The 13,287-nt window shown below is 44.5% G+C and overlaps 1 protein-coding gene across 1 annotated transcript in view; it reads left to right on the top strand.

Annotated features, from left to right (window-relative positions):
- Nucleotides 1-12,785, top strand: part of LOC139479075 (dolichyl pyrophosphate Man9GlcNAc2 alpha-1,3-glucosyltransferase-like) — a 31,855-nt gene extending 19,070 nt beyond the window's left edge. Inside the window, exons 9-14 of the mRNA XM_071261828.1 lie at nt 1,748-1,833; nt 5,103-5,187; nt 8,274-8,344; nt 8,876-8,944; nt 10,629-10,773; nt 12,543-12,785. Coding sequence (XP_071117929.1) covers nt 1,748-1,833; nt 5,103-5,187; nt 8,274-8,344; nt 8,876-8,944; nt 10,629-10,773; nt 12,543-12,767 — 681 coding nt within the window. The 3' untranslated portion in view covers nt 12,768-12,785. The remainder of the gene's footprint in view (nt 1-1,747; nt 1,834-5,102; nt 5,188-8,273; nt 8,345-8,875; nt 8,945-10,628; nt 10,774-12,542) is intronic.
- Nucleotides 12,786-13,287: the final 502 nt, after the last annotated feature.

Consider the following 13,287-nt stretch of genomic DNA (forward strand, 5'->3'; position numbering starts at 1 on the left):
CAGTTCACGATTAAAATTTTGAAAACTGAACAAAAGAACAATCCGGAATGTCTAATATATGGTTACGATTGTATGACAGTGCTTCCCACGTACATTGAAATGCCTCCTCCGTTCATATGTTTATCCTACGCAAGCGAGAGACAGACGATTATTTCAACTGAATCAGTCGTACGGGCCTTAACTGTCTTCGGAATACCCTGTTTTAACGTTTTCGAGGTTGCGTGTTTAGAAAACACATTCCGACTGTCACTTTCATGATCTGGTAAGCGACGCTGTGATTGGTCAGATGAAAGGTCGTTCTGACATGACCCGTAATGGGATGTCCTCAGATCTTTGTTTAGCGATAGGGAGAACTAAGATCTGATTTTAATGAGATTGCAGTCTGCACAACCCGTCCAGTAGTTACATTCTGTACTTCCACTGAAGGAGCCAAGGAACCAGTGCTCATCTCCATGTGCTGATCTTGGTTAAAAAGTTAAAAGCGGTGTTAAACCCAACTCACTCACTCACTCTCTTTTGCAGGGAAGAATAGGTCCCTATACCCCATACTCTTAATTGTGATTCCATACAAATAGGTCCTGAGTACCTCATGCTTGTCTCTGTGGGCATTCAGGGACTGAATAGGTCCTGAGTACCTCTTGCTTATCTCTCTAAGGGCATTGAGGGATAGAATAGGTCCCCAGTACCTCATGCATGTCTCTCTGTACATTCAAGGGCAGAATAGATCTGCAGTGTCTCATGCTTGTCGCTCAGTAGATATTCTAGAGTAGATTCTTTCTAGCAATGATTTTGCTGTGATTCCCTCTCTCATCCTCAATTATTCTTCGATCCAGGACAAGGTGGCCAACATGTGGTGCAGCCTGTCTGTGGTGGTCAAGGGTTAGGGTAAGGGTTAGGGTTAGGGTTAGGGTTAGGGTTAGGGTTAGGTTAGGGTTAGGTTAGGGTTATTCTCTTACCCTCAATTATTCTTCGATCCAGGACAAGGTGGCCAACATGTGGTGCAGCCTGTCTGTGGTGGTCAAGGGTTAGGGTAAGGGTTAGGGTTAGGTTAGGGTTATTCTCTTACCCTCAATTATTCTTTGATCTGTTGCATCTTCCTGAGGCAAGTGAGTTAACTGACTATAAAAGTCCAGTTTCCACCCTTGCCGAACTAGGCTGGTATTATGGAGTTACATTTTGGCTGGACTAACGAGTCTATGCATAGTCCAATCAAAATCGCGCACTGAAATCGAAATCCGATTTGTAAAGTGTCATGCAGATTTCAGTCGACTGCAGGATTTGCAAAGAATGTGCACCGCTCACTCGCTGTCAACAGATATTTTCTATATCTTTTCATGTTTTTAATCAAGGTGCTCACGTGATTTGATGCACTTCGCGATGTATGACTCGTTTGATCACAATATAGATCATGATTATCGATCAGATCGTCTTGACTGGGCGCCACCGTTTTGTTTGAAACAACTGCAAGTGATACGAGAGGTTGAATCTGATTGGTCAATAGGAGAGGCATAGAAAGGACATTACTCGTAATAGCCACTGGTGGCGCTACGATTGACCCCAGGAATTCCAGCCTAGTTCGGCAAGGGTTAGGGTTAGGTAAGGGTAATTCTCTTACCCTCAATTATTCTTCGATCCAGGACAAGGTGGCCAACGTGTGGTGCAGCCTGTCTGTGGTGGTCAAGGGTTAGGGTAAGGGTAAGGGTTAGGTTTGGGTTATTCTCTTACCCTCAATTATTCTTCGATCCAGGACAAGGTGGCCAACGTGTGGTGCAGCCTGTCTGTGGTGGTCAAGCTGAAGGAGCTGATGGCCCAGGAAACACTGGTACTGATGTGGTGAGTTGCTGTAGGTGACTAATGCTAGCTTAGAAATCTTGTCTTATCTTGTCAGGAAATTCCATTAGACTCTTGGGATATGTGGTTGATAGTGCTGATTGCAGGGGTATTTCTCTGTGATGTAAAAATGTGACTACTAAGTCACTACTAAAATACTGAAGTGATGCCCAAAGCTGAACCTCAAAGTACAACTGAAGCTCCAGGTGGATCATCAGAGTCAGACTGAAGCACCAGGTGGATCATCAGAGTCAGACTGAAGCACCAGGTGGATCATCAGAGTCAGACTGAGGCACCAGGTGGATCATCAGAGTCAGACTGAAGCACCAGGTGGATCATCAGAGTCAGACTGAAGCCCCAGGTGGATCATCAGAGTCAGACTGAAGTACCAGGTGGATCATCAGAGTCAGACTGAAGCCCCAGGTGGATCATCAGAGTCAGACTGAAGCCCCAGGTGGATCATCAGAGTCAGACTGAAGCCCCAGGTGGATCATCAGAGTCAGACTGAAGCACCAGGTGGATCATCAGAGTCAGACTGAAGCCCCAGGTGGATCATCAGAGTCAGACTGAAGCACCAGGTGGATCATCAGAGTCAGACTGAAGCCCCAGGTGGATCATCAGAGTCAGACTGAAGCACCAGGTGGATCATCAGTCAGACTGAAGCCCCAGGTGGATCATCAGAGTCAGACTGAAGCACCAGGTGGATCATCAGAGTCAGACTGAAGCACCAGGTGGATCATCAGAGTCAGACTGAAGTACCAGGTGGATCATCAGAGTCAGACTGAAGCCCCAGGTGGATCATCAGAGTCAGACTGAAGCACCAGGTGGATCATCAGAGTCAGACTGAGGCACCAGGTGGATCATCAGAGTCAGACTGAAGCACCAGGTGGATCATCAGAGTCAGACTGAAGCCCCAGGTGGATCATCAGAGTCAGACTGAAGCCCCAGGTGGATCATCAGTCAGACTGAAGCCCCAGGTGGATCATCAGAGTCAGACTGAAGCCCCAGGTGGATCATCAGAGTCAGACTGAAGCCCCAGGTGGATCATCAGAGTCAGACTGAAGCACCAGGTGGATCATCAGTCAGACTGAAGCCCCAGGTGGATCATCAGAGTCAGACTGAAGCACCAGGTGGATCATCAGAGTCAGACTGAAGCACCAGGTGGATCATCAGAGTCAGACTGAAGTACCAGGTGGATCATCAGAGTCAGACTGAAGCCCCAGGTGGATCATCAGAGTCAGACTGAAGCACCAGGTGGATCATCAGAGTCAGACTGAGGCACCAGGTGGATCATCAGAGTCAGACTGAAGCACCAGGTGGATCATCAGAGTCAGACTGAAGCCCCAGGTGGATCATCAGAGTCAGACTGAAGCCCCAGGTGGATCATCAGTCAGACTGAAGCCCCAGGTGGATCATCAGAGTCAGACTGAAGCCCCAGGTGGATCATTAGAGTCAGACTGAAGCCCCAGGTGGATCATCAGAGTCAGACTGAAGCCCCAGGTGGATCATCAGAGTCAGACTGAAGCCCCAGGTGGATCATCAGAGTCAGACTGAAGCACCAGGTGGATCATCAGAGTCAGACTGAAGCCCCAGGTGGATCATCAGAGTCAGACTGAAGCCCCAGGTGGATCATCAGACTCAGACTGAAGCCCCAGGTGGATCATCAGAGTCAGACTGAAGCCCCAGGTGGATCATCAGTCAGACTGAAGCACCAGGTGGATCATCAGAGTCAGACTGAAGCACCAGGTGGATCATCAGAGTCAGACTGAAGCCCCAGGTGGATCATCAGAGTCAGACTGAAGCACCAGGTGGATCATCAGAGTCAGACTGAAGTACCAGGTGGATCATCAGAGTCAGACTGAAGCACAGGTGGATCATCAGAGTCAGACTGAAGTACCAGGTGGATCATCAGAGTCAGACTGAAGCACCAGGTGGATCATCAGAGTCAGACTGAAGCCCCAGGTGGATCATCAGAGTCAGACTGAAGCCCCAGGTGGATCATCAGAGTCAGACTGAAGCCCCAGGTGGATCATCAGAGTCAGACTGAAGCCCCAGGTGGATCATCAGAGTCAGACTGAAGTACCAGGTGGATCATCAGAGTCAGACTGAAGCACCAGGTGGATCATCAGAGTCGGACTGAAGTACCAGGTGGATCATCAGAGTCAGACTGAAGCACCAGGTGGATCATCAGAGTCAGACTAAAGCCCCAGGTGGATCATCAGAGTCAGACTGAAGCCCCAGGTGGATCATCAGAGTCAGACTGAAGCCCCAGGTAGATCATTACAATAAGACTGAATCACAGGGTGGATCATTACAGTAAGACTGAAGCACAGGATGGATCATTACAGTAAGACTGAAGCACGGGGTGGATCATTACAGTAAGACTGAAGCACAGGATGGATCATTACAGTAAGACTGAAGCACAGGATGGATCATTACAGTAAGACTGAAGCACAGGATGGATCATTACAGTAAGACTGAAGCACAGGATGGATCATTACAGTAAGACTGAAGCACAGGATGGATCATTACAGTAAGACTGAAGCACAGGATGGATCATTACAGTAAGACTGAAGCACAGGATGGATCATTACAGTAAGACTGAATCACAGGGTGGATCATTACAGTAAGACTGAAGCACGGGATGGATCATTACAGTAAGACTGAAGCACAGGATGGATCATTACAGTAAGACTGAAGCACAGGATGGATCATTACAGTAAGACTGAAGCACAGGATGGATCATTACAGTAAGACTGAAGCACGGGGTGGATCATTACAGTAAGACTGAATCACAGGATGGATCATTACAATAAGACTGAAGCACCAGGTTGATCATTACAGTAAGACTGAATCACAGGATGGATCATTACAGTAAGACTGAAGCACAGGATGGATCATTACAGTAAGACTGAATCACAGGGTGGATCATTACAGTAAGACTGAATCACAGGGTGGATCATTACAGTAAGACTGAATCACGGGATGGATCATTACAGTAAGACTGAAGCACGGGGTGGATCATTACAGTAAGATTGAAGCACGGGATGGATCATTACAGTAAGACTGAAGCACGGGGTGGATCATTACAGTAAGACTGAAGCACAGGGTGGATCATTACAGTAAGACTGAAGCACAGGGTGGATCATTACAGTAAGACTGAATCACAGGATGGATCATTACAGTAAGACTGAAGCACGGGACGGATCATTACAGTAAGACTGAAGCACGGGGTGGATCACTACAGTAAGACTGACCATTCTCTGTTTCAGCCTCGGTTCTACCCTGATGATGCTGCTGCCATCATCTCTACATGTGCTGACCAAGCCAACCATCGAGAACTTCAAACTAGCACTCGTGAGTTGACCTGTAAACTTGTACAGACATTGAGTGGTAGTGCATCCTATACAGCGTTCTAGGCCTCATGTGTTAGTGTTAGTGCATCCTATACAGTGTTCTATCACTTGACCTGTAAACTTGTACAGACATTGTGTGGTAGTGCATCCTATAGAGTGTTCTATCACTTGACCTGTAAACTTGTACAGACATTGTGTGGTAGTGCATCCTATACAGTGTTCTATCACTTGACCTGTAAACTTGTACAGACATTGTGTGGTAGTGCATCCTATAGAGTGTTCTATCACTTGACCTGTAAACTTGTACAGACATTGTGTGGTAGTGCATCCTATACAGTGTTCTATCACTTGACCTGTAAACTTGTACAGACATTGTGTGGTAGTGCATCCTATAGAGTGTTCTATCACTTGACCTGTAAACTTGTACAGACATTGTGTGGTAGTGCATCCTATAGAGTGTTCTATCACTTGACCTGTAAACTTGTACAGACATTGTGTGGTAGTGCATCCTATAGAGTGTTCTATCACTTGACCTGTAAACTTGTACAGACATTGTGTGGTAGTGCATCCTATACAGTGTTCTATCACTTGACCTGTAAACTTGTACAGACATTGTGTGGTAGTGCATCCTATAGAGTGTTCTATCACTTGACCTGTAAACTTGTACAGACATTGTGTGGTAGTGCATCCTATAGAGTGTTCTATCACTTGACCTGTAAACTTGTACAGACATTGTGTGGTAGTGCATCCTATAGAGTGTTCTATCACTTGACCTGTAAACTTGTACAGACATTGTGTGGTAGTGCATCCTATACAGTGTTCTATCACTTGACCTGTAAACTTGTACAGACATTGTGTGGTAGTGCATCCTATACAGTGTTCTATCACTTGACCTGTAAACTTGTACAGACATTGTGTGGTAGTGCATCCTATACACAGGGTTCTATCACTTGACCTGTAAACTTGTACAGACATTGTGTGGTAGTGCATCCTATACACAGTGTTCTATCACTTGACCTGTAAACCTGTACAGACATTCTATGGTAGTGCATCTTATACACAGGGTTCTATCACTTGACCTACAAACTTGTACAGACATTCTGTGGTAGTGCATCCTATACACAGTGTTCTATCACTTGACCAACAAACTTGTACAGACATTCTGTGGTAGTGCATCCTATACACAGCGTTCTATCACTTGACCTGTAAACCTGTACAGACATTCTATGGTAGTGCATCTTATACACAGTGTTCTATCACTTGACCTACAAACTTGTACAGACATTCTGTGGTAGTGCATCCTATACACAGTGTTCTATCACTTGACCTACAAACTTGTACAGACATTCTATGGTAGTGCATCCTATACAGTGTTCTAGGCCTCGTGAGTTGACCTGTAGACTTATACAGACGTTCTGTGGTAGTGCGTCCTATACACAGTGTTCTTGCACTGTTATCTGTTACATGTTACATGTGTAAACATTCTGACTAACTAACTCAGATTCATACACCATATTTGACATTGCCCTCCACTAAAAAGCCCTCGGTGTACCTCAGTGTTGATTTTATCAAATAAAGCTTGATCATTATTGGTACTTGAGTTTGCTTCAAGTCACCATACGTCATATTGGGAATGGATTCGAGTGGCCAAGTCATCTAGGGAGACATAATTGGTTTGCAGAGTTGCAGCCCTTAGAATGGCCAGGATCCACTGATCATGGTTTAGTGCCCCAATCTGTGCTGGTTTTCATGGCTTGTCACACTCTCGGCTGTCACTGTATGGGTTTCCTCCTACATTCAGATGGAACCCAACTCTCGTACTCATTTAATAACTAATGTGGAGACATTTGCGTGCCGGTCTGGAATGAACTCTTGAGAAACTGAAGTAAGGGTAAGATATATGGATGAACAACCTTATTACAATTAGAAGCGACATTTCAGTGGAGGTTCTAACAATGCTGTCAAGCAAGCGGTGTTAGAACCTACACCGAAATGTCCCTCCTAATTGTAATAAAGATAGTTGTCCTTACTTAGTACTCCAACTTCTAAATGCCTCTTAAAGAAGTTTTTCTAAGAGAAGGGTATAGGTACAATGCCTTGACTTGGTGACAGAGGATGCTAATTTGGCGTATTTGTCACAATTCAGGGGATATACTATGTGTATTTTTTTCGTGGGCCAATTCCACACCCAGAAGTCAAACTCGGACTGCTAAATTATTACCCCAAACGGAACAGTGTGCTCTCGAATTTCATTGGTGGGCACGGGTGCCCCAGTCGTCTAAAGCGCAGAGTTGCGTCCTTTGGACACGCCAGAAACCTATGATTGTGGGTTTGAATCCCGGTGCGCCTAGATTATGTTTCTAGGTTTGTCAGCACCATACCCATGCTCGTGGGTTTCACCGAAGTGGTAAACGTCTGAGACCTGCATCACTTCGGGCTTTCCTCCCACATTAAGCTGACACGCCGTGATATAACTGGAACACTGTTAAAAGCGGCGTTAAACACAACTCACTCACTCGAATTTCATTCTCTGCTACTAAGAAAATATTGGGAGTCAAGCTTTTTGTATCATGCGCATTAAATCACGACACAGTGCACCTGATTTGTGACCACAATGCTGAACAAAGGACCACCACGATATGTCTGTGCTGTCTACATGTTTAAGACGCGTGAAGATCCGGGGTAGTATAGGTCTTCAGCAATCCATGCTTGCCGTAAAAGGTGACTATGCTTGTCGTAAGGGGCAACTAACAGGATCAGGTGGTCATACTCGCTGACTTAGTTGATGCATGTCATCGATCCCAATTGTGTGGATCGATGCTCATGATATCAATCACTTGATTTTCTGGTCCAGACTCGATTACTTACAGACCGCCGTCATATAGCTGGAATATTGCTGAGTGCGGCTTTAAACAACAAACAAACAAATCAAAATCTACATGTTTAAACTAATACTGTTTTTCTGTTTTAACAAGCAAGTTGACTCAGAATGCCCACAGCAATGTTTGCTTGATCATGTTTTGGACCTGGCAGATGAGGATGCTCTGAGACTAATTGAGAGCATTATCATGTGTTCTGTATTTTCAGATTAATTCGTCTTTAGTGTTTTTCCTCTTCTCCTTCCAAGTCCATGAAAAGTCCATACTCCTAGCCGCGGTGTAAGTACATAAAATAAATTGCAAGTGATTCCATGGTGTTTGATTGGCTAACCAAGCAATATTTTTGCATTTATATTTCTATAAACTTAAAAAAGCAACCTGTGGACTACTGTTTCCTAATTTTTTTAAATGTTGCTCAAGTTGCTTATTCCACTGAACGATATCACTGATTTTGTGTCATTGTCTCCATTTTTTTATGTATTAATGACAACTCATTTTTTATGTTTTTATGTTTTTATGTTTTTATTGTTGACTCATTTATCAATAAGAATTTACTTCAACATATTTTTTCAATTATGGTGTTATAAACATACAAATGTACCTCCATAAATGCAAAACATAAGTGAGTTCTTAAGTTCATCTTGAACCATCCCTCCCCTTTGTGATTGTAGCTCTGTAAAATATAATCAGGTTCAAATAAAATTAAAATGCAAATGTTCAGAAAAACAGAAATATTAACATGAATGATACCAGGTGGTTGTGAATTAACTGTTCCAACTGAAGCATGTGTAATGGAGATTTTCACTGCAGGCCCTTGGCTGCCCTGGCCCCGAGCTTCCCCCTGGCCAGCGTGTGGTTCATGGTCATCTCAACCTTCAGGTAATGTCCAGTTGCTTTCAGGAGTGGTGGGTAGTCTAGTGGTTAAAGCATTCGCTCGTCACGCCGAAGACCCGGGTTCGATTCCCCAAATGGGTATAATGTGTGAAGACCATTTCTGGTATCCACCGCTGGAATATTGCTGGAATATTGCTAAAAGTGGTTTTAAAACTATACTCACTCACTCCAGTTCCCTAATCAGATCGTATGGCACGTGGTCCCACTGCCGTCGGTGGGACTGTGTTGTATGCGGTAGTGATGATGTTGGATGATGTTTCAGTATGCTGCCACTGCCGTCGGTGTGACTGTGTTGTATGCGGTAGTGATGATGTTGGATGATGTTTCAGTATGCTGCCACTGCCATGGGTGTGACTGTAATGTATGTGGTAGTGATGATGTTGTATGATGTTGCAGTGCGCTGCCACTGGCGTCGGTGTGACTGTGTTGTTTGCGGTAGTGATGATGTTGTGTGATGTTGCAGTATGCTGCCACTGCTGTCAGTGGGACTGTGTTGTATGCGGTAGTGATGATGTTGTATGATGTTTCAGTATGCTGCCACTGCCGTCGGTGTGACTGTGTTGTATGTGGTAGTGATGATGTTGTATGATGTTGCAGTGCGCTGCCACTGGCGTCGGTGTGACTGTGTTGTTTGCGGTAGTGATGATGTTGTATGATGTTGCATTATGCTGCCACTGCCGTCGGTGTGACTGTGTTGTATTCAGTAGTGATGATGTTGTATGATGTTGCAGTATGCTGCCACTGCTGTCAGTGTGACTGTGTTGTATGTGGTAGTGATGATGTTGTATGATGTTTCAGTGTGCTGCCACTGCCATGGGTGTGACTGTAATGTATGTGGTAGTGATGATGTTGTATGATGTTGCAGTGCGCTGCCACTGGCGTCGGTGTGACTGTGTTGTTTGCGGTAGTGATGATGTTGTATGATGTTGCATTATGCTGCCACTGCCGTCGGTGTGACTGTGTTGTATTCAGTAGTGATGATGTTGTATGATGTTGCAGTATGCTGCCACTGCTGTCAGTGTGACTGTGTTGTATGTGGTAGTGATGATGTTGTATGATGTTGCAGTGCGCTGCCACTGGCGTCGGTGTGACTGTGTTGTTTGCGGTAGTGATGATGTTGTATGATGTTGCATTATGCTGCCACTGCCGTCGGTGTGACTGTGTTGTATACAGTAGTGATGATGTTGTATGATGTTGCAGTGTGCTGCCACTGCCGTGGGTGTGACTGTGTTGTATACAGTAGTGATGATGTTGTATGATGTTGCAGTGTGCTGCCACTGCCGTCGGTGTGACTGTGTTGTATACAGTAGTGATGATGTTGTATGATGTTGCAGTATGCTGCCACTGCCGTCGGTGTGACTGTGTTGTATACAGTAGTGATGATGTTGTATGATGTTGCAGTATGCTGCCACTGCCGTGGGTGTGACTGTGTTGTATACAGTAGTGATGATGTTGTATGATGTTTCAGTGTGCTGCCACTGCCATGGGTGTGACTGTGTTGTATTCGGTAGTGATGATGTTGTATGATGTTGCAGTATGCTGCCACTGCTGTCAGTGTGACTGTGTTGTATACAGTAGTGATGATGTTGTATGATGTTGCAGTATGCTGCCACTGGCGTCGGTGTGACTGTGTTGTATACAGTAGTGATGATGTTGTGTGATGTTGCAGTATGCTGCCACTGTTGGTGAAGGACGGGCTGCTGCTGGCATCAGTGGGACTGACTGTACTGTATACTGTAGTGATGATGTACAGTCAACAAGCCTACACCAACAAGCAGGCGGAGGGAGCAGGGAAAACCTTAGTGAAAATACTTGTAAGTGGACAAAACCCATGTCATTTCATTTCTTACTGACATCTTCCCCGGGCAAGGGAGATAACTGACTATATAAGTTCAGTTTCCACCCTTGCCGAACTAGGCTGGAATTATGGAGTCCAATCAAATAGCGTAATGAAATCGACATCCAGTTCATAATCTGCTGTCCAAATTTCGGTCGATTGCAGGATTTGTAAAGCATGTGGACCTACAACTTAGCCACAACAGATATTTTCCAAATCTTTTCATGTTTTTAATAAAGGTGCTCACATGAACTTATCCACTTCACGAAGTAAGATCTGTTTTAGTACAATATATACAGTCAAGTCTCGTTAATCTGACACTCGTTTATCCGACAATCGGCTTTATCCGACACAAATGATGGGAACCGATTTAATCAGTGCTATTTAGACCCGTTAATCCGACATTCTCGCACACCGACTCCGACACACCTAATTTGCAACGAAATGCTGAAATCACTCATTAATCAGTCTTGTTAATCCGACACAGTGATCAGCATACTCTGTGGTCATCTGCCCTCGAGTACACAGCCCGTGTTCTGATGCAAGACGAGTCGGCGAGTAGCTGCATATTTCAACGGCTGCACAGATAAACTTGCTTAACCATAAACAATTAATTTTTTAAATACACAAAACAGGATTAATCACATGCCTAGATTACCTCAATCTCATTTAAATCGGATACAAGTTCTCACTACCGCTTAAGACATCCCATTACAGGTCACGTCAGAACGACCTTTCGCGAACTTTGACCGACCAATGAAATTACTGACAGGATGTCCAACTTTCGATCACGAATGTTGATACTACCTAATTTCGTTTATCCGACATTCTCGTTAATCCGACATAATCATATGCAACCAACAATGTTGGATTAACGGGACTTGACTGTATCTTGATTATTGATCAGATCATCTTCACACGGCGACACCATTTTATCTGAAGCAAATGAAAGTGATGTGAGAGGTGGAATCTGATTGGTCAGTTAGAAGGACTTAGAAGGGACATAACTCGTAATAGCCACTGGTGGTGCTACGATCGAACCCAGAAATTCCAGCCTATTTCGGCAAGGGCAGAAACTGGACTTTTACAGTCAGTTACCTCCCTTGCCTTGGGAAGATGGTTATTGATGGATGCCTGTAATTGAGGTTAATCTGAAGCAGAAACCCCCTGAGGGGATGCCAGATACCTGGTACCCACGTTTGTTTCAAGAGCTGACCTATGACAATCGGATGGTCGTGATGGCCGATTATTTGTACATGCTGATCGTGGAGTAAAATCATACTGAAGCAGGAATGCCCAACTGTGTTCAATTTAACATGTAAGTGATTCAGAATTTACTTTACATTTGGCCCGTTAAGATCCGGGGTAGAATAGGTCTTCAGCAACCCATTCTTGCCATAAAGGGTGACTATGTTGTCGTAAGAGGTGACTAACAGGATCTAGTGGTAGGCTCACTGACTTGGTTGATGCATGTCATCGTATCCCAATCGCGTGGATCAATGCTGATGGTATCAAACACTGGATTGTCTGTTCCAGACTTGATTATTTACAGACCGCCGTCATATAGCTGGAATATTGCCGAGTGTGGCACTAAACAACAAACAAACAAAACAAATACATTACATTTTGACTTTGAACACTTTTGAAAAGATAAGGGCATAATTTCAAATTGATTTTAAGTTCACTCCATAATGAACAGATTGTCGTTTCTGGAAGTGTCTGACTTTTCTGTGATTTGTCTTACAGTTTACCATGTCAGGCCTGGGTGCAGGTGCACTCACTGTGGTCAGTCAGGTGGTCAAGGCACCAGCCAGACTGCCAGACTTATTCCCGGTCCTCATATCGGTCTACTCCTGCGGCCATTTTGTCCTCTTCCTGTTGTACTTCACATACTACCAGCTGTTCCAGACTGGCTTCAAAAAGTATATCTCTGTGCAGACTTCAAAGAAAACTTCAAAGAAGACCAATTAATAAAATTGTTGCAATTTCTCAATGTCTATTGTTGCTGGTTGTCATTTGAGTGAGTGAGTGAGTGAGTGAGTGAGAGATGTTTGATGTCGCAGTAGGTTCTCGGCCACTTCCTGTTATAAGCTATAAGGGCGATCGGTTGGCCAGACTGGTTTGTGTATTATTGTCAAGACGCACATGGTGCTGTACTGTCAAGACAAACATGGTGATGTATTGTTAGACAAACATGGTGATGTATTGTCAAGACAAACATGGTGCTCTACTGTCAAGACACACATGATGCTGTACTGTCAAGACACACATGGTGATGTATTGTCAAGACACACATGGTGATGTATTGTCAAGACACACATGGTGATGTATTGTCAAGACACACATGGTGATGTATTGTCAAGACAAACATGGTGCTGTATTGTCAAGACAAACATGGTGCTGTATTGTCAAGACACATGTCGTGCTATACTGTCAAGACAAACAGATCCATGAAGATGCGGGGTAGAATAGGTCTTCAGAAACCCATGCT

Source organism: Haliotis cracherodii, unplaced genomic scaffold (assembly GCF_022045235.1).
Source record: "Haliotis cracherodii isolate W230 unplaced genomic scaffold, xgHalCrac1.p SCAF_4, whole genome shotgun sequence".
NCBI classification, from domain to species: Eukaryota; Metazoa; Mollusca; class Gastropoda; order Lepetellida; family Haliotidae; genus Haliotis; species Haliotis cracherodii.